This window comes from Coregonus clupeaformis, chromosome 13 (assembly GCF_020615455.1).
Source record: "Coregonus clupeaformis isolate EN_2021a chromosome 13, ASM2061545v1, whole genome shotgun sequence".
Taxonomy (NCBI): Eukaryota; Metazoa; Chordata; class Actinopteri; order Salmoniformes; family Salmonidae; genus Coregonus; species Coregonus clupeaformis.
Genome location: NC_059204.1, coordinates 16,089,782 through 16,117,228, shown reverse-complemented (window position 1 = coordinate 16,117,228; position 27,447 = coordinate 16,089,782). Strand labels below are relative to the sequence as shown.

The window sequence follows — 27,447 nt, the reverse complement described above, 5'->3', positions numbered from 1 at the left end:
ACAGCACTGACGGATGACTTAAATTTAAGGAACTGCCTCCATCCGGCCCCATCGCACACAAACAAACTTCATCAGCTACATTTGTCACTGCTGTGAGCAGGGCCCGGCTGTTTGATGCTCCGGCTAAGTTTGATAAGGTCATTGTGGGAGAAACTCACTTCGCTGCTCTGTCTTCTGCAGTCTACATTTTCCCCCTCTCTAATTATGTAGATTTAGTTGGAAAGGACAGGCAGAGGACTCTGCGCTAAAACCCAGTAATCCAGCCTTCCCTGGATTACTCACTCTCTCAGAGCACAGCAAAAGGGGGAGTCAACGCCACAAAAAGGCCATCTGCTTCATTCCCAAAATTGGGGACAGACAAATGGTAAAACCATATATTATGCAAAGGGTAAAAGCCAGATACGCTTCTAATAAGTGGGTAGCATCTAAACATTACGCCTTCTAGTCTGTTGTTACAAAAAACCCGGACTGCATTGAAAAGGGGATTTACGGCTTCGCAATGGCCAGGTCTCTTAAGTGGTATATTCAAATAAAACTAAAGATTGTTCCACACTTGTTATGAGTAGATATTACCATAAATCTTTCGATAGCTTTTCCACAAAAATGATACAATTACAATGACAAAAGGAGGCCATTTTCAGTAGTGAAGCAACAATAGTGATTTGCTGACTTTCTATTTTGAGAGTACATTACTGTAAAATCGCTGTGAAGATAATGCAGCTCCCCTGGTTAACTGAGGCACCCACTGACCACTGACATGTTAAAGGGGGAGTGAGACGAGTGCATATGGGTTTTACAGAAAGGGGGAAACTAAGTGGGTTTAAAGACATCTTTCATACATAACTACTAATATAACCATTGGATTGGTCAGTTGTCATGGTGACAGCAAAAATCTGTAACAGGAGGAGACAACAAATGTCCAAAACACAAAAATACACTCTGCTGTGGACAGATTATGAAAAATCCTATTCTGGCATTCTACAGCATTCGGGATCTGCTAAATGACACTAAACAAAAATATAAACGCAACATGTAAAGTGTTGGTCCCATGTTTCATTAGATGAAATAAATGATCCCAGAAATGTTCCATACGCACAAAAATATTATTTATCTAAAATCTTGTGCACAAATTTGTTTATATCCATGTTAGTGAGTATTTCTCCTTTGTCAAGATAATCAATCCACCTGACAGGCATATCAAGAAGCTGATTAAACAGCGTGATCATTACACAGGTGCACCTTGAGGACAATAAAAGGCCACTCTAAAATGTGCAGTTGTGTCACACAACACAACGCCACAGATGTCTCAAGTTTTGAGGGAGCATACAATTGGAATGCTGACTGCAGGAATATCCACCAGAGCTGTTGCCAGAGAATTGGATGTTCATTTCTCTACCATAAGCCACCTCTGGCATTTTAGAGAACTTGGCTGTATGTCCAACTGGCCTCACAACCGCAGACCACGTGTAATAGCCATCACGTCATGTTTCAGCATGATAATGCACAGCCCCATATTGCAAGGATCTGTACACAATTCCTGGAAGCTGAAAATGTCCCAGTTCTTCCATGAACTGCATACTCACCAGACATGTCACCCATTGAGCCCGCTTGGGATGCTCTGGATCGACGTATACGACAGCGTGTTCCAGTTCCCGCCAATATCCAGCAACTTTGCACAGCCATTGAAGAGGAGTGGGACAACATTCCACAAGCCACAATCAACAGCCTGATCCACTCTATGCAAGGAAGATGTCGCGCTGCATGAGGCAAATGGTGGTCACATCAGATACTGACTGGTTCTCTGATCCACTCCCCTACTTTCTTTTTTAAAGGTATCTGTGACCAACATATGCATATCTGTATTCTCAGTCATGTGAAATCCATAGATTAGGACTGATTTCCTTATATGAACTGTAACTCAGTAAAGTCTTTGAATAGCATGAAGAAAAAAAAATGTATGCACTCACTAACTGTAAGTCGCTCTGGATAAGAGCGTCTGCTAAATGACAAAATGTTTTATATATTGTTGCATATTGCTTTTATCTTTTTGTTCAGTGTAAGTTATGTCAATCACAGGGGAGTCGTGGGCAAGGCCTACGCCCATGTAATATTTGAACATGATGTGCTGGGAGCTGGAGGTCTGAAAGCTGCCCCAGGTGAGCCTCAGATGACATGAAACCACTTCCTTCTCTGTGAAAGGCATAACAAGCTGCACCACCGATGCCAATAAAAGTAATGGAATACCTTGAAGTCCCTGTCGCGAACTGTGCCCCATTATTCAGAATAAACGCCTGGGGTATCTCTAGAGGTAGTGGGATTAGTGTAATAGCAGAGCTATACTATTATGACATGTCACACAGAAGTCACATTTTGTGAGGTCCCACAATTTCCATTGGGTTTTGTCATACACCTAGGATTACAAAATTCCGGTAACTTTCCCCAAAATTCCCAGAAATCCTGGTTAGAATATTCCTGTCATCAAGAATAAACAGGAAATCTGGGAATCCTTCATCCAGGACTTCTGGAAAACCTGAGAATCTTATGGGAATTTTGGAACTCTAGTCATACATATTTTGATATTACCGTCAATGACATGGATCTTTCCTTTCTATCAAGTCAAGTGGCGCTACAGCCGAGCATAAAAAATTAATGATTAAGCCAAAAAAAAGTGGGGAAAAGCTATAACAGGTAATGGGTCACAGATGGCGACTGGGACTTGAAGGTATTACATTACTGTTGTTTATTTTGAACCAGTGATGCAGCATTCTATGCTTCATGCAGAGAAGGCAGTGGTTTGAAGTAATATGAGGCTGCATTGTCTTAGAGCCAGACAAGCGGCAACTTTCAAACCTGGAACTGCAGTGAGGGAGAGGGGGCATAGAACAAGTGGAGAGAAAAAAATATATATGTGATGAAACATAAAGAGCCAGTGAGAGCTAGAGAACCAAACAGAGAGAGAGAGGAGTGAGATGTAATGGGGGAAAACAGTGTGATGAGAGCAACAAGAGTGAAAGAGTACCATCGGGACAGCAAGAGGAAATTTAACACAAAAAGTGAAAGGGACAGAAAATAGTGGTCTTGGGATCTGGGACAAGCATGTCTGCGTATTGTACATCTGTCAGCCTGACAGTCCCCCCTCGTAGTGTGGAGCAGATCTCCTCTGGTGAGACCACAGGGGGTAGAAGGAATAATACATTAATTTCCTTCTAGAATGTGCCAAAGTAATTTACATCTGTGAAAATAAAAACCTGAAAGTGGGCTTCAGGCTTTAACCAAGTGAATGGTGGTCGCGTTGCCCCTGTATCGAGCTAGAATCAAATAATTCCAGTCAAGGTGCAGCACGTTCCATGCCATTATATTACAATAGACATCACCTGGAACGAGATGCAGAGAAACACGTACGCCAAGGAAGTGGCTGTGTGATATTACTTTCAGTCATAAAACGGATGGGTGCTTGAAAGGGTATTTTAGAACAAAGAGAAACACTTGAGAAGAAATGTAAAACAGTATTTGGATAGGTACTAACTAAAGCACTTGTCAAATGTTTTCCATGTTAAATTACATTTTATATACCAAACAATCACGTGTAACTGTAAATTGTATGTTTTATTTGACAGTTTGGAAAATCTCTAATGTTCCCAAAATAGTTGGGAACATCCCCAAATAATAACAGGACAACAAGACATTGAAGAGGATGCTCCATAACACAGAGTGTTCGGTAAATGTCCTCTTTCGCGAGCCCTAGCGCCGGTTCCCCAGCAGATGCAGGACCAGCTCTTCGTCCTCAGCCAGAGAGAGGCCAGTGTCCAGGGGCTTGGCAGCTGCCTGTTGCCTGGGTCTCTTCCGGGTTCCCGCTGCCTCTTCTTCCTCACCAGAGTCATCGCTGCAGTCACTGTGGCTGCGCTTCCTCATCCCAGCAGTAGGGCTTTAAACAAAGAGAGGAAAAAGGTTTTAACAATCAGTTTAGCTCACATCAATGGGAGTGCGGTTTATATTGAGGGTCGGTCTATGGAGATGGGCTTTGAAAGGTGTTATGAGAGATACCGTGGTTCATGGGGATCTGTGTAAGAGAGGAAGAGGAACGCAACCCTGGGAGGTACCTTGGTTAAAAGTCTTCCAATGTTGCTAGCTGTTTGATTGCTTTCGGCTGCTCACGGTTCTTTGTAATTAAGAGGGATGGAAAGATGCATCCGTCTCATATCTATCTGATAGGGGAGATAGCTGGCCCTCTTTATTCAAAGTTGTGAGATGGCGTGGAAATAAGCAGTTCTATAGAGATCTCCAGGACTCTGTGTCAGGATGATCAGACACCAGCAATGGCATAATGGGATTAATTGAAAAAATTAGCCAAAAAAAACACGTCTAAAACTTTGGGAACACGACTTAACTTTGATGAAGTCAATTGTTGTGGATCAATTGAGAGGGGAATGCTTTATCATGTGAACAGGAAGCAGAGTGAAACACAGTTATTGCTGATAGAGTCGTCTCTCCTATTATCTACACCTCCGATTCATGACACTCCACAACTCTGGGGCTGGGTGGTGAGCACTAGGAATACAAATTGGCTGCCTTGGATGCAGAACCCCCATTGGGGTCATATTAATTAAGGAACACAGTAGGAAAACGGTTTGCAACGGAAAACTAAAACAAGTGTTTTTTTGTTGTTGGATAAGTTCAGATGGTACCTCCTCGTTTCGCCTGTTTTCCTCCAATTAATTTCTAATGAGTTACTTTTAAAGTAACCTTGCCAACCACAAACATGTAGGCAAGCGCATTCTCTTGACAGTCTTTCAGCTAGCCATAAAGAGGAGTAATTTAACCCAAAGTAAAAAGGAAGGGGAAAACCAGTGGTACATTTGTTTTGCTTTGCTGTTTGTTAGTGCTGACAGGGTGGTTCTCTCTAACCTTAGTCCATGGTGAACACAACCTGAGCCCAAATGAAGAACTTAGTTTGTAGAAAATCTGTTTGGTGCAGATAGTGAAAACATGATAAGTTGGGGAATGGTCCCACCTGATCAGAGTAAGTTATGTTTGCAATTTTAATCTATACTGAACAAAAATATAAAACGCAACATGCAACAATTTCAAAGACTTTGCTGAGTTACAATTCATTTAAAGAAATCAGTCAATTGAAATAAATTCATTAGTCCCTAATCTATGGATTTCACATGACTGGGAATACAAATATGCATCTGTTGGTCACAGATACCTTCAAAAAAGGTAGGGGCGTGGATCAGAAAACCAGTCAGTATCTGGTGTGACCACCATTTGCCTCATGCAGCGAGACACATCTCCTTTGCATAGAGTTGATCAGGCTGTTGATTGTGGCCTGTGGAATGTTGTCCCACTCCTCTTCAATGGCTGTGTGAAGTTGCTGGATATTGGCGGGAACTGGAACACGCCATTGTACACGTCGATACAGAGCATCCCAAACATGCTCAATGGGTGACATGTCTGGTGAGTATGCAGGCCATGGAAGAACTGGGACATTTTCAGCTTCCAGGAATTGTGTACAGATCCTTGCAACATGGGGCCGTACATTATCATGCTGGAACATGAATAGCACAACAATGGGCCTCAGGATCTCGTCACGGTATCTCTGTGCATTCAAATTGCCATCCATAAAATGCAATTGTGTTCGTTGTCCGTAGCTTATGCCTGCCTATACCATAACCCAACCTCCCCCATGGGGCACACTGTTCACAACGTCGACATCAGCAAACCACTCGCCCACACGACGCAATACACGCGGTCTGCCATCTGCCACCGTTTGTCCCCAGCGCAAGGTGCACCTGTGTAATGATCATGCTGTTTAATCAGCTTCTTGATATGCCACATCTGTCAGGTGGATGGATTATCTTGGAAAATGAGAAATGCTCACTAACAGGGATGTAAACAAATTTGTGCACAACATTTCTGAGAAAAAAGATTTTGTGAGCGTATGGAACATTTCTGGGATCTTTCATTTGAGCTCATGAAACATGGGACCAACAACTTTACATGTTGTGTTTATATTTTTGTTCAGTGTAGCTACGGAGGAGCGGCTAATATGGAGTAACTTTAAATGTCAGAGAGTTGGCTCAACGCCGAGGCTAGCTCAACGCCCTGGACCAGAGCTAGCTAACAAGCTTGTGTGCGCAGCGGCACCAGAATTCAAAACACTTACACAAGTCTTACCGTTTTGTTATTAATAAATCCAATGTGAAACATACAATCATAACTATAGTATCCTTAACTAGCCTAGAAAACTAGCTGGCAGGCAGACACTGGATGGACAAGTTTTAGAGACAAAGTGCTTTACATAGGCACTTTGATGGCCTTGGAACATAAGTCATTATTAACTGGTTTCAATGCATTTAAAAGAATCGTTCTGGTTAAATCATCAACACTTAAGCAGTGTTCACATTGGCAGTTTGAAGTGACTCAAATACTACACTGCTCAAAAAAATAAAGGGAACACTAAAATAACACATCCTAGATCTGAATGAATGAAATAATCTTATTAAATACTTTCTTCTTTACATAGTTGAATGTGCTGACAACAAAATCACACACAAATTATCAATGGAAATCAAATTTATCAACCCATGGAGGTCTGGATTTGGAGTCACCCTCAAAATTAAAGTGGAAAACCACACTACAAGCTGATCCAACTTTGATGTAATGTCCTTAAAACAAGTCAAAATGAGGCTCAGTAGTGTGTGTGGCCTCCACGTACGTGCCTGTATGACCTCCCTACAACGCCTGGGCATGCTCCTGATGAGGTGGCGGATGGTCTCCTGAGGGATCTCCTCCCAGACCTGGACTAAAGCATCCGCCAACTCCTGGACAGTCTGTGGTGCAACGTGGCGTTGGTGGATGGAGCGAGACATGATGTCCCAGATGTGCTCAATTGGATTCAGGTCTGGGGAACGGGCGGGCCAGTCCATAGCATCAATGCCTTCCTCTTGCAGGAACTGCTGACACACTCCAGCCACATGAGGTCTAGCATTGTCTTGCATTAGGAGGAACCCAGGGCCAACCGCACCAGCATATGGTCTCACAAGGGGTCTGAGGATCTCATCTCGGTACCTAATGGCAGTCAGGCTACCTCTGGCGAGCACATGGAGGGCTGTGCGGCCCCCCAAAGAAATGCCACCCCATACCATGACTGACCAACCGCCAAACCGGTCATGCTGGAGGATGTTGCAGGCAGCAGAACGTTCTCCACGGCGTCTCCAGACTCTGTCACGTGCTCAGTGTGAACCTGCTTTCATCTGTGAAGAGCACAGGGCGCCAGTGCCGAATTTGTCAATCTTGGTGTTCTCTGGCAAATGCCAAACGTCCTGCACGGTGTTGGGCTGTAAGCACAACCCCCACCTGTGGACGTCGGGCCCTCATACCACCCTCATGGAGTCTGTTTCTGACCGTTTGAGCAGACACATGCACATTTGTGGCCTGCTGGAGGTCATTTTGCAGGGCTCTGGCAGTGCTCCTCCTTGCACAAAGGCGGCGGTAGCAGTCCTGCTGCTGGGTTGTTGCCTTCCTACGGCCTCCTCGTCTCCTGATGTACTGGCCTGTCACCTGGTAGTGCCTCCATGCTCTGGACACTACGCTGACAGACACAGCAAACCTTCTTGCCACAGCTCGCATTGATGTGCCATCCTGGATGAGCTGCACTACCTGAGCCACTTGTGTGGGTGGTAGACTCCGTCTCATGCTACCACTAGAGTGAAAGCACCGCCAGCATTCAAAAGTGACCAAAACATCAGCCAGGAAGCATAGGAACTGAGAAGTGGTCTGTGGTCACCACCTGCAAAACCAGTCCTTTATTGGGGGTGTCTTGCTAATTGCCTATAATGTCCACCTGTTGTCTATTCTATTTGCACAACAGCATGTGAAATGTATTGTCAATCAGTGTTGCTTCCTAAGTGGACAGTTTGATTTCACAGAAGTGTGATTGACTTGGAGTTACATTGTGTTGTTTAAGTGTTCCCTTTATTTTTTTGAGCAGTGTATTTTTTTGCATATCCAATTAGAATCTGTTCTTTTTCCTGCAGTCTGAACAGCCAAAAAGCACATGGAATCAGATATTTCAAGCCACAATTCAAACCACCTTCGTAAGTGGTTTGAGAAGTCAAATACAAATCTGATTCCTGGCCATGTGACTTGTGTCTGAACGGTCAAATGTGATTTGCCCTCCAATGGTTTTTAGACTGTTATCCATAAAATGCAATTTCTTTGAAAGTTGGATCATCATATCCTTTGAGGCTTTAAAAAAAAGCCTCTTACATTGGGAAATGTCCATGGCAGGCGTTGTCGTCACCTTTGTTTGCTACATAACTTCTGAGTGATAGGAAGCACGAGCACACCACCACCACCCAGCCTACACCACTGCACACACCCGTCATTACGATAATAACTATCGTTGCCATGTCAACAAATGACTGCTGTCTGAACACACACAAGTCTGATTTGGTCACTTGTAACTCGCTGTTTGGACTGTCAGTATTCCAAAACGGATTTGAAAAACGAAACTGTTGAATAATTTAAGGCTTTTCTCATGTGGATCCACACATAACTGTATGTGGTGGTATATAATATATAGACAGGAATGGGGTTAACAACTGATAAGAGGGAATGTTTCATACGTTATGGCCCTCACGTCAATCATGGCTTAAGTTGTGTTGCAAACATAATTAATTCCGATCAGGTGGGACGATTCCCCAACATCTAATGTTCTTACTATCTGCACCAAACAGATTTTCTACAAACAAAGTTCTTCATTTGGGCTCAGGTTGTGTTCACCATGGACTAAGGTTAGAGAGAACCACCCTGACAGCACTAACAAACAGCAAAGCAAGACAAATGTACCACTGGTTTTCCCCTTCCTTTTTTACTTTGGGTTAAATTACTCCTCTTTATGGCTAGCTGAAAGACTGTCAAGAGAATGCGCTTGCCTACATGTTTATGGTTGGCAAGGTTACTGTTTAAAGTAACTCGCCTCACCTTATATCCTCACTGTAAATCAGTTTATACTCCAGAGTTCTATGTTTTCTGTATTTATATAGTTTATTCCGTATGTTGGTTATGTTTCTGTATTCTGTTTGTACATTGTCTATTGCTGGCAGCAACTATTCACCAAGTCAAATTCTGGGTATGTGTATTGGTTGGTTTATTCGGATCTCCATTAGCTTTTGCCGAAACAGCAGCTATTTCTACCTGGGGTCCACACAAAAACATAAAACACAAATCTAAAATAAAACAATATACAGCGCTCTCCTGAATTATTGGCCCCTAGGTAAAGATGAACAAAAAAGGCTATGGAAAAGTTTCTGCATTTCCAGCACTCATTTGAGAATTTCCACACTGCCACTGCACGATATGGGGAAACAATCTAGGCCTTATTTTTAACCAAATGGTGCAATTGCGATTTGACTTGCGATTTAGCGCAAAACACTTTGGTGAACTGTTGGAATCATGGAAATAGAATGATTATTCTAATTCTATAGTTAGAATTTAATAGTGGGCACTTTGAATACAGTGTTGTTTGACATGACAATGAATGAAAATGCCAGGGATGAGTTACTGTGACAGGTAAGGAACCAAAGTGTTATTTTGTTTTTTTTAGGAACCAAAGTGTTGATAAGTGTTTCCTAGGGGACCCTATAATCTTTGGCTACATTGAATGTTCTCTCTTCACTAATGTATGTAGCTAACATTCATGCTTCGCGTATTCCTCTTTGATTTAGAAGATACTGTTGCACAAACAACATGCTGATTTAGGTCTACACCATCACTGGTATTATCAGGCTGTATAGCTAATTACGTTTGCTCTGACTCAGTACATTTATTAGCTAGCTAACTAGCGATTACCATTAGCGGCTAACAAGATTTAGGCCCAACTTCCTAAGAAAAGACAAACTAGCTGCTTGCAGATGTAAGAAACACAAACTAAATGTAATTATAGAACGCTAGTGGATTTATAATAAGAAGCAAAGTGAAAACAGCATCGTTGTCATCAACATTGTTGTATGTGCTGCATTGACCATGCAGACTGAACGCAAGTGACTCCTGGTCGAGGAACAACAAATGTGCTCCTTGAGTGACAGAGGGTGGGGCTAAGTCTGTGTGGAAAGCGGCATAGAGAGAGAGTGAAGAGAGATGACAGGGTTTAGCCGGCAGGGGTATTCTTGTCCCATCGCGCACAAGCGACTCCTGTGGCGGGCCGGGTGCAGTGCACATAATCAATGTTATTTGATTATGCCTACAATCTGGAATTTTTGTCAGTAATATTTATAATAAAAACTAGAAGAGAAGCAGTTAAATCTCTCGTCAACCCTCAACCAGGAAAGACTGGCATGCATGTTGTCAATGTTAGTTCTGTATGTGCAGTTAAGGGCAAAGCGTGCTGCTCTGTTTTGAGCCAGCTGCAGCTTTACTAGGTTTTTCTTTGCTGCACTTGACCATATTACCAGACTGTAATCAAGATTGGACAAGACCAGAGCCTGAAAAACTAGCACAGTTGATTTTTGTACTTGGCGAATAACGTGATTCTGATTTTGGTGGTGGTGATACATAATTAACACAGTGTCAGAAACGAGGGTAATATGGGCTGCTAAAGGCTGTGCATCAATCAATTGCGCCCCTATGGTTAGCGAGTAGCATGCTAATGATTGTCTATATCCAATTAAAGCCAATTGGCCTTAGAGCTGTCCTGGGGACATCAAACCATCCAAACACCTGATAGTGCTGCTACTCATCATGTCACCGGCTGTTGCCCTGGAGATCACGATCAAACGACTCAGTGATTACGTCAGCCAGGGAGACTGTCAATTACACTGTCATTCATCATCACCACAGGATATGAGCAGTGGAGTCAGTCAACCAGAGGAATAGGCCAGTACAGGCATGGATGGACTCAGCAGGGACATGGAATGGATAGACAGTACAGCATATCCTTGGTGCGCTGTAACAATGGCCAGGCCATAAACCAGCAGCACAGGGAGGGTTCTCTTACAGATAGTAGTGGTGTGTGGAAATCTGCCAGGGGAAGGCACTAGGAGGTGGTGTTAATATACACTGGAGGCAAGAGAGAGAGGGAGAGAGAGAGGAGGGGGGTGCAGTAGAAGGTGTCAAGGTTAGGGTGATAAATAAGTGGTGTTCTGAGAAACCCCTCCTTGGTATAAACCAGTGTCCCGAGGAGAGAGGCAGGCAGGCAGGCAGGCTAGTGGTAGATCTCCGTGGTAACGGGCCAGCGTAGTCATGCAGTGAACGCCGGGGGAGTGGAGCGATGCATAAATCTCCTCTCGCCCCCAGCCCTCTGGACTAGTGGGCTTACGGAGGAGGAGGAGATGGAATGAACATCACCTGCTCCTTCACACACAAGGGGAGAGGGAGGGGGTAATAAATGCAAGCGGAGGGAGAGAAAGAGGCAGAGAGAGAGAAAGAAGTGTATGTGAGGAAGCGAACAGCACAGGGCCAGAGAGAGGTAAGTAGAATCAAGTCAGAGCGCGAGAGCACAAAGACAATACAACGTAGCAGACACCTAAGACCTCGAGAAAAGAGAGGAAGATGTGGAGCAGAAAACCAGAAGCCTCGTACTGCCTGACTCTCTGCCTTTAAATCCTTGGTGCATTGCCCTGTAGCGAGAGGGTGCATTGCCCTTCACCCTCGGCTGCCACTTTTAATCTGCCTCTAACTACACACTTTATAGCCTAGCTGCCACACACCCCACGATCAATGCCTCGGCCAGCGGGCTACAAAGGGAGTCCTCCCTCCTGGAAAGGGTATAGTTCTGCTCTGGAGGCAATTACACCTCGAATCCCAATAACCCCAGGCAGACGAGCAGGGATACAGCGCTGCAAATCTAATGAATCTAGGAATGCTCGATAGAAACAACCCCCGCTACAACAGACTGCCGGTCCTATAACGCTGCGCAGCTCGTTGTTTTCCAATATGGATTTCTTGAGAAATGTCAGACCATTGCTGGATCACAAGCCCATGGCTTCTCGATTCTGTCTGGTAGCTTTGAAAAGATTGGACATGTAACAGTGAATTCCAGACATCTAGGCTTGGTCGAATTGATGCCTGTTCTTTCAGATCTACTAGTCACAAAATCCTTATGGGTAGGGGCTGCATTGTCAAGTGATTTTAAATAATCTGGCTGGAGCCTTTAGTCTATCATACATTCAGTTTCAGCCTAAAAACTAGCTGGTACAGTAGCCTATAGTTTTTACCTGCTCTGGTCATCTTCTTCCTCTGAGTCGGAGCATAGTTTGTCCGGGTCGGGCAGCGTGCTGGGGTCAAACTCCTCTCCATCGGCACCGTCCAGGTACGCTACCACCTCCTCTTCATCATTCTCATCCTCCTCACCTGACTTCTGCTCCTGGGACAAACACAACGGGACAAAATACACTGTTACTTCAAATACCTCAGGTGTTGGATTCAATAAGCAAATCAACCAATTGTGTGAAGACTATATGAAACCCGATGAATGATGCACCGGCTGTCTTGAAAAAGGTCTTACTGACCGAATAATTTACACATCAAAAGGTACAGATGTAAATGGTGAGTGGGGGTAAGATAGGAACATCACACAAGTTGTGTGCGATGTCAATAGCTTCAGTTGACATTGGCAATGCAATCAATAAAATAGATGAACTAACATGGTGAGGAGGAGAAACAAATTCCCCATACACAGTAATGTATGAGTACCGATGTTAGTGTATCCAATTACTGGATGCCATCTTTCATGAGGAGAAAGCTTGCCAAACCACACTAAAATCACACCCCTATATGAAATCAGCAACAATACTAAGTCTGAAGCTGGAAAGTAGCAATACTGCTGGGGGGCGGACAGAAATAATAGGATGAAAATGTATTCACAGTGAAAGCCAGAGGGATACAAATATCTGGAAGGTTAAAGCAGTATAAGATAAGAAAACTCAAACTGCCTGGTGCAGGAGTAGGTTAAAGGAATAGGGGAAAGATAAACGCAGCTGGATATTGAGGTTTACAGAGACAGGCAGAAAGGTAACCCTAGTAATGCGAGCATCGTAAGGACCGAACCACTCTGCTCGTGTGTGTCACTAATAACCTGTGGATCTCCCTCACACAATGTAACCTACAGTGAGGGAAAAAAGTATTTGATCCCCTGCTGATTTTGTACGTTTGCCCACTGACAAAGAAATGATCAGTCTATAATTTTAATGGTAGGTTTATTTGAACAGTGAGAGACAGAATAACAACAAAAAATCCAGAAAAAGCATGTCAAAAATGTTATAAATTGATTTGCATTTTAATGAGGGGAAATAAGTATTTGACCCCTCTGCAAAACATGACTTAGTACTTGTTGGCAAAACCCTTGTTGGCAATCAGCAGAGGTCAGACGTTTCTTGTAGTTGCCACCAAGTTTTCACACATCTCAGGAGGGATTTTGTTCCACTCCTCTTTGCAGATCTTCTCCAAGTCATTAAGGTTTCGAGGCTGACGTTTGGCAACTCGAACCTTCAGCTCCCTCCACAGATTTTCTATGGGATTATGGTCTGGAGACTGGCTAGGCCACTCCAGGACCTTAATGTGCTTCTTCTTGAGCCACTCCTTTGTTGCCTTGGCCGTGTGTTTTGGGTCATTGTCATGCTGGAATACCCATCCACGACCCATTTTCAATGCCCTGGCTGAAGGAAGGAGGTTCTCACCCAAGAATTGACAGTACATGGCCCCGTCCATCGTCCCTTTGATGCGGTGAAGTTGTCCTGTCCCCTTAGCAGAAAAACACCCCCAAAGCATAATGTTTCCACCTCCATGTTCAATGGTGGGGATGGTGTTCTTGGGGTCATAGGCAGCATTCCTCCTCCTCCAAACACGGCGAGTTGAGTTGATGCCAAAGAGCTCCATTTTGGTCTCATCTGACCACAACACTTTCACCCAGTTCTCCTCTGAATCATTCAGATGTTCATTGGTAAACTTCAGACGGGCCTGTATATGTGCTTTCTTGAGCAGGGGGACCTTGCAGGATTTCAGTCCTTCACAACGTAGTGTGTTACCAATTGTTTTCTTGGTGACTATGATCCCAGCTGCCTTGAGATCATTGACAAGATCCTCCCGTGTAGTTCTGGGCTGATTCCTCACCGTTCTCATGATCATTGCAACTCCACGAGGTGAGATCTTGCATGGAGCCCCAGGCCGAGGGAGATTGACAGTTATTTTGTGTTTCTTCCATTTGCGAATAAATCGCACCAACTGTTGTCACCTTCTCACCAAGCTGCTTGGCGATGGTCTTGTAGCCCATTCCAGCCTTGTGTAGGTCTACAATCTTGTCCCTGACATCCTTGGAGAGCTCTTTGGTCTTGGCCATGGTGGAGAGTTTGGAATGTGTGCTCCTAATCTCAGCTCGTTACCTGTATAAAAGACACCTGTGAGCCAGAAATCTTTCTGATTGAGAGGGGGTCAAATACTTATTTTCCTCATTAAAATGCAAATCAATTTATATTACATTTTTTACATGTGTTTTTCTGGATTTTTTTGTTGTTATTCTGTCTCTCACTGTTCAAATAAACCTACCATTAAAATTATAGACTGATCATTTCTTTGTCAGTGGGCAAACGTACCAAATCAGCAGGGGATCAAATACTTTTTTCCCCTCACTGTATATGCATATATGCCAGACAATAAAAGCTACAAATAAAACAAGTGGAAGTTCTAGGGAGTTTTACTGTGTGATTTTTAATCCAAGCAGGGAATGAGAGGGGAGGTACCAAGAGGAGAGAGAAATAATTGATATACTTAAAATGGATGAAACTGCCCAGTGGAACGCACTTGTTAATGAGCTTGGGTTCTCAGACCCACAGAGCCCCCATCTTATAAAAGAATCTGGGACCAACACGGCTGTGGTAGATTTCTCTATGGACAGCTATAATGAGAGGGTCCCATTTGTTCCACATATCTGAATCCATGTCTCTAATCTCAGTGTTCAACAAGCCTTATTCGTCCCACACAGACAAGTCAGACTTAACGGCTTCCGGAAAACCATGAAGAAAGAGAGGAGAACATTGCTGTTTTTAACAATTCGATGGACTTTCTCAGATCATCTGATATGTGAGAATGAGACCTCCCCCACAGAATGTTTGAAATTGAATAAGGTCAAAAGGTATGACTGTTACTTCAAATTGGGTAAATGGCGTCACTCCAGAGGCTACCGCAGAAAACAGAGAGGGTCATGAGCACGAAACGTTGCAGATGAAAGAGTTAGCTATAGCAATGCACTCTACCCCTTTCATAGCTTTCCAAACAGAACCTGCAGTATGGATTTTCCTACATTCTGGTGGTTATGCACAGTGTCCAAAAAATTAAGGACACCTGTTCTTTCCATGACAGACTGACCAGGTGAAAGCTATGATCCCTTATTGATCACTTGTTAAATCCACTTCAAATCAGTGTAGATGAAGGGGAGGAGACAGGTTTAAGAAGGATTTTAAAGCCTTGAGACAATTGAGACACGGATTGTTTATGTGTGCCAGAGGGTGAATGGGCAAGACATAAGATTGAAGTGCCTTTGAACGGGGTGTGGGTAGTAGGTGCCAGGCGCACCGGTTTGTGTCAAGAACAGCAATGCTGCTGGGTCAACATGAGGCAAAAAAAAAAGGGCAACTCAATATTAGGAAGGTGTTCCTAATGTTTGGTATACTCAGTATAGAGCGCAGCTAAGTAAATAGTTCAATGCACTTTGCTGATTTAATTAAGAGATATACACATGAAGTAGAATGAAAGGCAGAGTTCTAAGCTTAGTGAATGACATTGAAGCAATAGCCAGGCCGCATATGTAGGCTTAATACAGACACAGTATGCCATAGTATTTCACTCTTCCTACAGTATGTTAGAGCCTATATACTAAAGCTGGGCGATATGGACCAATATCCATATTGAAACAACGTGCCTGAATTGATGCGATAACGATAAATAGAAGTTTAGAACATTAATGTGCACCATTTTTGTTTTGTTTTTATCCTTTCAACTTCTACTACTAGTTTGATGGTTGTAGCCATCAATTGTCTCATTAACAGTCACCCATATTAGCAAACTTATTTCATTTCAAACTTCACATTTCTCTAGTATAGGCTACTTATCGTAATGAACAAGCTGCCTGCGATAAGTGATCAGTGTCGATCATTTTTTGTTTTATCTTCCTTGCTCCACTATCTACTTCTATATCCTCATCTCAACTCCTATACCCATTTACTACCCAGAGCCGACAAAATGGGGGAGGTGAAGGAAGAAGCGGGTACATTGTAGTAATTCTTGAAGCTAGGGAGGAAATCTAATCTATATCTAATATTAGAACACTTTAGTATTAGCTGCCATTTCCCGCTGCTAGTCTTGCCGTGCAGGGAGAGAGATTCAATGTCTGTACGTGCTGTAAACCAATCCTTTCTGGAAACCTGGCTTTTGTGCGATTCATTTGGAATTCTGCTGACAGAGACTTGCGGTAAGAACAGTCCTGTCCATGTGAACAGAATAAAAACAAGAGTTCGCCCTGCCTCATGCCGACATCAGGGTGATTGAAAGAAATCCAACCCCTGATAGAGAGCAGGGAGTACTCAATGAGACTCAAACACAATACCAGTGGGTCCCAACACTAGTTCTTGAAATCAGGTGAGTACTGTATTTTTTTCTAACCTGATCATTATCTACAGATTAACAGCAAACATGCATCATTTCACTCACTTTGCCCAATAGATTAGTAATTACAAAAAAACAAAGCTGACAGTATCATAAACTAAATCTACTGATGAATTGGCAGCATAATGCCACACCACCATGCAGGCCTGTGCGTGGTCTCATCTCATTATCTTCAGTATAGTCTCAGATGTTCAATACAGCCACAGTTAGTGCCATTTCAGCCCCCACTAGGGAGACTTCTGGACTCATTATGACAAGGATGCCTAATTTAGCTGAGCGAGGAGCCAGTGTTTCCTTAGAAACTGAAAACCCTTTTAGGCATATTACAGATACTGTGTGGAAAATAACTGACAATAGTTGCAATAAAATACTCAGAGCACCTTTAGTTGGAAATGTGCTAACATTCGACAGTATATGGCATGCCATGTATTGATTGAAACAAGATATTTAATATTATACAGCGCATTTGGAAAGTATTCAGACCCCTTGACGTTTTCCACATTTTGTTACGCTACAGCCTTATTCTAAAATTGATAAAATTGTTTCCCCCCTCAATCTACACACAATACCCCATAATGACTAAGCAAAAACAGGTTTTTAGAAATGTTTGCACATTTACTACAAATAAAACTGAAATATCACATTTACATAAGCATTCAGACCCTTTTCTCAGTACTTTGTTGAAGCACCTTTGGCAGTGACTACAGCCTCAAGTCTTCTTGGGTATGGGGCTATAAGGCCTGATTGGTGGAGTGCTGCAGAGATGGTTGTCCTTCTTGAAGGTTCTCCCAGCTCCACAGAGGAACTCTGGAGCTCTGTCAGAGTGACCATTGGGTTCTTGGTTACCTCCTTGACCAAGGCCCTTCTCCCCCAATTGCTCACTTTGGCCTGGAGGCCAGCTCTAGGAAGAGTCTTGGTGGTTCCAACCTTCTTCCATTTAAGAATGATGGAGGCCACTGTGTTCTTGGGGACCTTCAATATTGCAGAATGTTTTTGGAACCCTTTCCCAGATCTGTGCCTCGACACAATCCTGTCTCAGAGCTCTACGGCAATTCCTTCGACCTCATGGCTTGGTTTTTGCTCTGACATGCACTGTCAACTGTGGGACCTTATATAGACAGGTGTGTGCCTTTCCAGACCCTGTCCAATAAATAGAATTTACCACAGATGGACTCCAATCCAGTTGTAGAAACATCTCAAGGATGATCAATGGAAACAGGATGCACCGGAGCTCAATTTCGAATCTCATATCAGGGTCTGAATACTGATGTAAATAAGGTATTTCGTTTTTTTTTTGCTAACATTTTTAAAAACCTGTTTTCGCTTTGTCATTATGGGGTATTGGGTGTAAATAATATTTAATCAATTTTAGAATAAGGCTGTAACGTAACAAAATGTGGAACAAGTCAAGGGGTCTGAACACTTTCCAAATGCACTGTACCTCAGAGCTTTTCAAGGCACCACTACATTAACTCTTAGATGTAAAGTCCCGTTTAGGGGACCTGCGTGGTTCTGGTACAGGTACCGACTGACATTTTGCACTTAGTTATCAATCTGTGGACACCGTAGATCGAAATGGCTTGCATTGAGTGGTAGCCATGGTTCTCACAGACACAGGAGTATATCTCTTCCGCCTGTGTGACGTAGGATGTGAAATCTGACACCACTTGAAGCTGGGATGTCCCTCCTACCATTTAATTTGCTTTTCCGACCGTCTATCAACTCCTGGCTGAACCCTACGTCACAGCCCGACAAAGCACATGCCTGCAAACCTGACATCGTAGCACAGCAGGAGAGAGTGGTTTTGTCACTCTAGCACATTTATAGGCAGCTTTATAATCGAATCTAAAATAATTCATAGATTTGAAACAAAAATAACTTCAAATCTATAACTTCAAATTAAACAAATCGCTTGCACCCATGTCTATTGGTTTCAATTTAATTTCCAGCCGACTTAAAAGCAAATACTTATGAATTTATTGTTACAAATCAACTTGCAAGGTTGCTAGCCAACTAGCCTGCTAACGTTAGCCCTACTAGCCTACTAACTTTAACCCTACCAGTCTGCTAACGTTACGTTAGCACTACATGAGTCAGCCAGTTGCTATCAACACCTACAGTAGCTTACAGCTACATTCAAGTAAATCAATGTTTTGGAGAAACAACGCCATCTAACCATTTATCAAAGAATGCTAGCTATATGCAGTTCTCTTTATTATCTTTGCCAGCAAGCTATCCCTAGCTTTGCTTAGCCCTGTAATTTATTTTCATTACCAAACATATTCAACATGTATTGTATGGTAGTGGTTGTATATCGATTACACCTACTGTAGTTGGAAAAAAGCTTGTCCAGTTTTCCAATTATTGTTTACTGGTTTCACGTCTGTATTTCATCACAAGGTGAAGACATTGACCACAGCACACCACACCCTGAGTACCAACCTGTATGGTCTACCACACTGTCTCTCATTAGCACCACCAGCTGAAGAGAGTTCTCCCTAATTGTCTTCCCCATGCCCATTCCCTTGGTGATTATTCATTAGGCCATTGAAGGCTGAAACGTCAAGAAAAAAGAAAAAACCTGACCCAACTATTCTCCTCACGCTCCTGCTGGCTTTCGCAGATTCTGCCATTACTCTCCCGAAGTTGCCGGTAATAGGCTACACGACGAGTCGGTAACCTGTGGAAAGACAATTTATCTTACCATTTCTACCGATCTGCGTGCCAGTTATGGTTTTAATATGCACATTTTCGTAAAACAGTAATTTAATTTATAATAACGTCTTTGTATCTCAAAATCAGTCACGTGGTTAATCAAAATATCCTGATAAAAATAAATATCCTATAAATCACATTGGCTACACATGGCCTGTCTGCAAGGAACTTGAAACATTGTATCAACTATTAACTTGGTCCTGCCCAAAGCTCAAGCTAGCAAACTTGCAACAATATATAAAATATTCTGGGCCCTCAGAGTTTCTAGCGCCAGTGAGCTCAGGACAGATACAGCTGTAGGCTATTTGCGCAAGGGATCAGTGCTTGACTTGGGCAGGAGCTCACCGGAGCTCCTCTTATAGAATATTAGCTCAAAAGTATTGTGGAGCTCCTGCACCTAAATATAAACAGTACCAGCACCCAAAATGAGTACCGGAACCTTTTTAAATCCAAGTCAAGCACTGATAAGAAGCCTATTTTATGACATTTCCACGGGATCAGAGCATGACATTTTCCCCTTTCACGCTGAGTGGTTATCGAAAGGGAGAGAGCTGGAAAGATTTTTCAAATACATTTAGGACCTATTGTAATTCTCAATGGATATAAAAACAGATGTCGTTTGCTTGCTGTTTGAGGTGAAGAAAACGTTACTTTGAGAAGCTCCACAGGTCATTAGTGGTGGTGCGTTAAACCAATCAGAAATAATATCAGATCCCCAAACAGTCACATTGATATGCCTACATTTGCGCGCAGGCCAGGTAGCCTATACACCTACTTCTATGCGTGCGCGTCCTTCCTCAACATTGACAGGAGCACTACAAACAAAAGACAATGACTAAATTGACAGAACTCATCAATTGAATTAAATAAACTAAAACTTGTTTCTCGCAAGTGTAGCTTAGGTTGTGTACTCTGCAAACAATGTGCCCACTCCGACTATGACAATAGGAAGACTGGAATAATAATATTGAATGCATTAAAATAAATGACCATAACCAAAGTAACAAACATTGTAGATTAGAAATTACAGGAATTAACGGTTAATGTACTACTGGTGATATATGTACTGGGGAATTGATATACACTAACAATCAAACGCAAACAATTCACACAATGAAGTTATGGCGGGAGAGAGCACATTCTGGAGAGAGAAGTGCATTGTGCATCTGGGCACATGGTCAATCTGACGTCTGCATTGGCCAAGCAGCATTTATGGTGAAATGGCCTCTACAGAAGTCAGGGCAAGAATGGCCTCAGCAGAAGTAAGGGCATTCATACTTCTTGCGCTTTGTGGAGCAGTGCAGAGCTGTTGTCAAGGAAGTGAGTTTGTGTTTATACAGGATGTACCACCCCCACCTACCCTCAATCAATCATGTCAATGTGGAGCTATACAGAGCCCTCCGCATTGTTACAAAATTTGGAGCCTCCGACCACATTTTCGAATCAAGCATAAATTGGCTTTTAGTCTAGGCCTCCGCAATGGATTAGTTCACTGAGATGGGCACATATAAACGTCCCTTTTTCAGGACCCTGTCTTTCAAAGATAATTCGTAAAAATCCAAATAACTTCACAGATCTTCATTGTAAAGGGTTTAAACACTGTTTCCCATGCTTGTTCAATGAACCATAAACAATTAATGAACATGCACCTGTGGAACAGTCGTTAAGACACTAACAGCTTACAGACGGTAGGCAATTAAGGTCACAGTTATGAAAACTTAGGACACTAAAGAGGCCTTTCTACTGACTCTGAAAAACACCAAAAGAAAGATGCCCAGGGTCCCTGCTCATCTGCGTGAACGTGCCTTAGGCATGCTGCAAGGAGGCATGAGGACTGCAGATGTGGCCAGGGCAATAAATTGCAATGTCCGTACTGTGAGACGCCTAAGACGGTGCTACAGGGAGACAGGACGGACAGCTCATTGCCCTCGCAGTGGCAGACCACGTGTAACACCACCTGCACAGGATCGGTACATCCGAACATCACTCCTGCGGGACAGGTACAGGATGGCAACAACAACTGCCCGAGTTACACCAGGAACGCACAATCCCTCCATCAGTGCTCAGACTTTCCGCAATAGGCTGAGAGAGGCTAGACTGAGGGCTTGTAGGCCTGTTGTAAGGCAGGTCCTCACCAGACTTAACCGGCAACAACGTCGCCTATGGGCACAAACCCACTGTCGCAGGACCAGACAGGACTGGCAAAAAGGGCTCTTCACTGACGAGTTGTGGTTTTGTCTCACCAGGGGTGATGGTCGGATTCACGTTTATCGTCGAAGGAATGAGCGTTACACCGAGGCCTGTACTCTGGAGCGGGATCGATTTGGAGGTGGAGGGTCTGGGGCGGTGTGTCACAGCATCATCATACTGAGCTTGTTCTCATTGCAGGCAATCTCAACGCTGTGCGTTACAGGGAAGACATCCTCCTCCCTCATGTGGTACCCTTCCTGCAGGCTCATCCTGACATGACCCTCCAGCATGACAATGCCACCAGCCATACTGCTCGTTCTGTGCGGGATTTCCTGCAAGACAGGAATGTCAGTGTTCTGCCATGGCTAGCCTTAGAGCCCGGATCTCAATCCTATTAAGCACGTCTGGGACCTGTTGGATCGGAGGGTGAGGGCAAGGGCCATTCCCCCCAGAAATGTCTGGGAACTTGCAGGTGCCTTGGTGGAAGAGTGGGGTAACATCTCACAGCAAGAACTGGCAAATCTGGTGCAGTCCATGAGGAGGAGATGCACTGCAGGACTGAATGCAGCTGGTGGCCACACCAGATACTGACTGTTACTTTTGATTTTGACTCCCCCTTTGTTCAGGGACACATTATTCAATTTCTGTTAGTCACATGTCTGTGAAACTTGTTCAGTTTATGTCTCAGTTGTTGAATCTTGTTATGTTCATACAAATATTTACACATGTTAAGTTTGCTGAAAATAAATGCAGTTGACAGTGAGGACGTTTCTTTTTTTGCTGAGTTTATATACACACACTACCGGTCAAAAGTTTTAGAACACCTAGTTTCTACATTGTAGAATAATAGTGAAGACATCAAAGCCATGAAATAACACATTAAATCATGTAGTAACCAAGAATAGTGTTAAAATCAAAATATATTGTATATTTGAGATTTTTCAAATAGCTACCCTTTGCCTTGACAGATTTGCACACTCTTGGCATTCTCTCAACCAGCTTCATGAGGTAGTCACCTGGAATGCATTTCAATAAACAGGTGTGCCTTCTTAAAAGTTAATTTGTGGAATTTCTTTCCTTCTTAAATGCGTTTGAGCCAATCAGTTGTGTTGTGACAAGGTGGGGGGGTATACAGAAGACAGCCCTATTTGGTAAAAGTCCATATTATGGCAAGAACAGCTCAAATAAGCAAAGATAAACGACAGTCCATTACTTTAAAACATGAAGGTCAGTCATTACGGAACATTTCAAGAACTTTGAAAGTTTCTTCAAGTGCAGTCGCAAAAACCATCAAGCGCTATGATGAAACTGGCTCTCACGAGGACCGCCACTGGACTGGAAGACCAGAGTTCATTAGAGTTACCAGCCTCAGAAATTGCAGCCCAAATAAATGCTACCAAGTTCAAGTAACAGACACATCTTAACATCAACTGTTCAGAGGAGACTGTGTGAAATCAGGCCTTCATGGTCGAATTGCTGCAAAGACACCACTACTAAAGGACACCAATAAGAAGAAGAGACTTGCTTGGGTCAAGAAACACAAGCAATGGACATTAGACCGGTGGAAATGTGCCCTTTGGTCTGGAGTCCAAATTGGAGATCTTTGGTTCCAACCGCCGAGTCTTTGTGAGACGCGGTGTGGGTGTACGGATGATCTCCGTATGTGTATTTCCCACCGTAAAGCATGGAGGAGGAGGTGTTATGGTGTGGGGGTGCTTTGCTGGTGACACTGTCTGTGATTTATTCAGAATTCAAGGCACACTTAACCAGCATGGCTACCACAGCATTCTGCAGCGATACGCCATCCCATCTGGTTTGGGCTTAGTGGGACTATTATTTGTTTTTCAACAGGACAATGACACATACAGCACCCGATGTCACAGGAAGGCCAAAAATATAATCAAGGACATCAACCACCCGAGCCACTGCCTGTTCACCCCGCTATCATCCAGAAGGCGAGGTCAGTACAGGTGCATCAAAGCTGAGACCGAGAGAATGAAAAACAGCTTCTATCTCAAGGCCATCAGACTGTTAAATAGCCATCACTAGCACATTAGAGTATGCTGCTGCCCATTGAAATCACTGGCCACTTTAAGAAATGGAACACTAGTCACTTTAATAATGTTTACATATCTTGCACTACTCATCTCATATGTATATACTGTATTCTATTCTACAATATCTTAGTCCATGCCGCTCTGTCATTGCTTGTCCATATATGTATATATTCTTAAATTCCATTCCTTACTAGTTTTGTGTGTATTGGGTATATGTTGTGAAATTGTTAGATATTACTGCACTGTCGGCGCTAGAAGCACAAGCATTTCGCTACACCCGCTATAACATCTGCTAAACACGTGTATGTGACAAATACAATTTTATTTGATCCAACACACCTCCAGGCTGTGTAAGGGCTATTTTACAAAGAAGGAAAGTGATGGAGTGCTGCATCAGATGACCTGGCCTCCACAATCCCCTGACCTCACCCAAATTGAGATGGTTTGGGACCGCAGAGTGCAGAGTGAAGGAAAAGCAGCCAACAAGTGTTCAGCATATGTGGGAACTCCTTCAAGACTGTTGGAAAAGCATTCCAGGTGAAGCTGGTTGAGAGAATGCCAAGAGTGTGCAAAGCTGTCATCAAGGCAAAGGGTGGCTATTTGAAGAATCTCAAATATAAAATATATTTTGATTTGTTTAACACTTTTTTGGTTACTACATGATTCCATGTGTGTTATTTCATAGTTTTGATGTCTTCACTATTATTCTACAATGTAGAAAATAGTAAAAATAAAACTCTCGGTCGACCAACAACCTTACAACCAAACAATCGACCAGTCGACTAATTGGGGTCAGCCCTAACTAAAATATAACCACAGATCAAAGCAAAGAGAACAGAGCCTTACAGATTGATGGCTGGGGCCCATCCGATGGTAAAACGTTTAAAAGCGTGCAGGCTGAGTTCGCTAATAAAGCCAGGGGGAGGTGGGCACGTCACCGGCCGATGAAGAGTTGGGGAAATCCCAAATAGATTCCAGATCTCCGTCAGCTAGGGCACTAGCACTAAGCCAAGGTGGATGAAGTTACAAAACTCCTGTAGCCTACTTCAAAGAGAACATGCCAAAAAGTTGACAAAACAAAAAGGAGAACAGATGAGGTACTACAAAATTAGAGCAAGCAGGTATAATTTTCTCTCGTTTTGAGCCCACGGGAAGAAGGCACCAGAGCCTGCTGTGCTAACGAGTTCCCACAAAGTCAGTGAAGAGCATGCTGCATGGCCGCACGTTCCCCATCTGCTTCTTGTTTACATCACACTTCCTGTGATTGGTGGATTGTAGCAGCTCACCACCGCCAACACTTGGTCTGGAATGTAATTACATGCTAGCATGGCTAGTGGCTAAAGTTAGCCAGCTTGAGCTAGCTACTGAGCTAGCATATGAACTCTGTAGCAGAGAGTAGATCCTCCATACGACGTTGAGAAATAGTGCATTGTGGGTAGTTTAGAAGATATCTGGAAATAAGTTAATATGTAATAACCCAAAAACATAACTATGTTTGTACTTATAGGTAACCAGATCGTGGCTACAACTAAGTTAAGTCTTTGACCACACTGTGTTGTTACATTAGTGAGTAAAAACTCATGCTTCTACATCTGCATTGCTTGCTGCCTTGTGTTTTAGGCTCGGTTTCTGAATAAGCACTTTGTTACATCTGCTGATGTAAAAAGGGCTTTATAAATACATTTGATTTGATTTTATGCTTCCTACCATTTAAAGAGGCAGGACAAGGAATTATTATTGAAGGTGGAACAAGGTCATTGATACAATCTTGAAAGAAAAAAAGATGGATTCAAATTCTGTTCATGGGGAGTTGAGTAGTTCAGAGCTACACAGGGTTGAGGTAGGACCATATTCCAATTCAATTAAGGAATTTGCTGATTCATGTATGGGCTCTGTATCAAAATTGGGCCAACAACTATGCAAAAAACACTTACAAAGTGTGGCCACGTCAGATTGAAATCCCAAAGTGGGAGCAATAAGAGAGACAGGTGGACAGATTGATGAGATGAGAGCAAGTTAGTATTTAGCATGACACCACAGCTCACTCTCCCTGGTGGACTTTTATCAAATCTCTTCAGGCCTCTGGTGAAGGATTCTCATTTAGAGCTTCATCTCTGAAAGTCTAACTCCGGAAAATGTTGAAAGCAGTATCAGGCAGCAGGGAGGGAACATTTATTACAAACCTGTCAGACATTAGGCAGTCTGCACTCATTGGTGCATGCAGATCTCCCCCCCTGCATTTCACATCGGTTTTATATAAAAGTAAGACCTAAAAGGCTTTCCGGGATTCAAAAATGCACAATATTATGCTAAATAAAAGAGGGTTTATAGATAATATTGTGAAGGTTATGAGGCTAGGAAGTGAACACATCTGAAAATCCTTGAGTTGATACAGCTCATTAGATAACATTAGTTTCCATCTGGACACCAAAACAATAAACAAAACTAGAATCTGTTCCTTGGTCGGTCAAGCCAAGTAATAAACAATACTTAATATGCTGTGCTTAAAAATAACACTTATTAAGAGATGGGCTTTTGGGTATAGATTGAAAGACACTCATTAGACAACAATAAATAGTAGCTTCGGTTCAGATACCAAATAGATGTGATAACTAAGCACCACCAGGTCCATTGAGAACAGGCTGTCAAGGGGTGGGATGGATACCTCTTCCCTACACCAGTGCCGAGGCATCGATTGGATGATTAATCGCTGCATCCACACACCTGCATTTGCATATGCTTGCTATGCGAGGTATCCCCAAGTGAGACTGGGGAAAGAATGGACATGACAGCTGCCATCTTGAACCTGTGGACGGCCTCCTGAAATGGATGACAACAGCTGCTTTCCAGGCATCTCTGACTCAGTCGGATATAACCATTCCAGGGGGAGCAGAGAAACACTTTGGATTGGCCATCACTGGGCAGCTGCCATATTCTCTGCAAAGCTGACTTTTAAATGGCAACAAAGAGCGGTTACCTCTTCCAACTTCAATTTCTGATGCAGAGAGTCCGGGCATTGTGGCTTTCTTGGCATGACATCACAATAATACACTTCTCTTGGGTGGAAGTGAGACGAGCAAAATGCCATCTGTCCGAAGTGGGGGCTTTGTTTGATAAATCTTGGTCTTAGGAGATGTCTATTTAAAAGCATGGGAGTGGGGGTCCATCTGCTCTCATTGGTGTTTTATTCAGATTCGCTCAAATGTCAGCGAGCTAAATGTGCTAACTGGCCTCGGTAGGGCCAGTATCAAAATGTTTATGTTTGTGCACTGGTCTGTGTGACGATAAGGGTCTCCAAAGACTTACAGATTTGTATATGAAATATTCTTTACATGACTGCACTGTGTAACATATTGGGAAGCACTTCACGTAAAGTACATAAAATCAACATAAAGTATATGCATAAAATCATCAACCAACCAACTTCAAACACATGGTAACTGAAATAACTCCATGGTAAGCGTTAGCATTTTAGTTTGAGGACAGTCACCTCAGTTGACAGAAGCGTATGGATTATTGCCATGACTTGTTATGCCAGGAGTCAATGTCAATGTTATCACTGGGACAAAGCCTACATGAGAGAGGCCGTTAAATTATTATTATTTGTTACAATCTATTGCTTTGAAAGTCAACCTCCTCCTTTCAAGGCACCAAAGCTCTTTTGTAACAAATCTTTCAAATCCCTTGCTTCTGAAGACCAGCAGAGTCCGCAGCAGTGGAGTTCATAAAAGTCTTAAACCCATGAGGATGGTCGCAGGGTACTGGAGGGGTGAGAAGAGTTTGAGCAGTCTCCGGCTACTGTTCCACCAATTCGGTGCCTTTTGAG

The 27,447-nt window shown here is 43.1% G+C and overlaps 1 protein-coding gene across 2 annotated transcripts in view; it reads right to left on the bottom strand.

Annotated features, from left to right (window-relative positions):
• Positions 1 to 3,587: 3,587 nt before the first annotated feature.
• LOC121579337 (probable ATP-dependent RNA helicase DDX10) overlaps positions 3,588 to 27,447 on the bottom strand; it is a 115,143-nt gene continuing 91,283 nt past the window's right edge. For both annotated transcript variants that reach the window (XM_041893855.2, XM_041893856.2), the window contains 2 exons: positions 12,219 to 12,367; positions 3,588 to 3,925 (listed from right to left, as the gene is read on the bottom strand). In XM_041893855.2, coding sequence (XP_041749789.1) covers positions 3,742 to 3,925; positions 12,219 to 12,367 — 333 coding nt within the window. In that variant the 3' untranslated portion in view covers positions 3,588 to 3,741. The remainder of the gene's footprint in view (positions 3,926 to 12,218; positions 12,368 to 27,447) is intronic.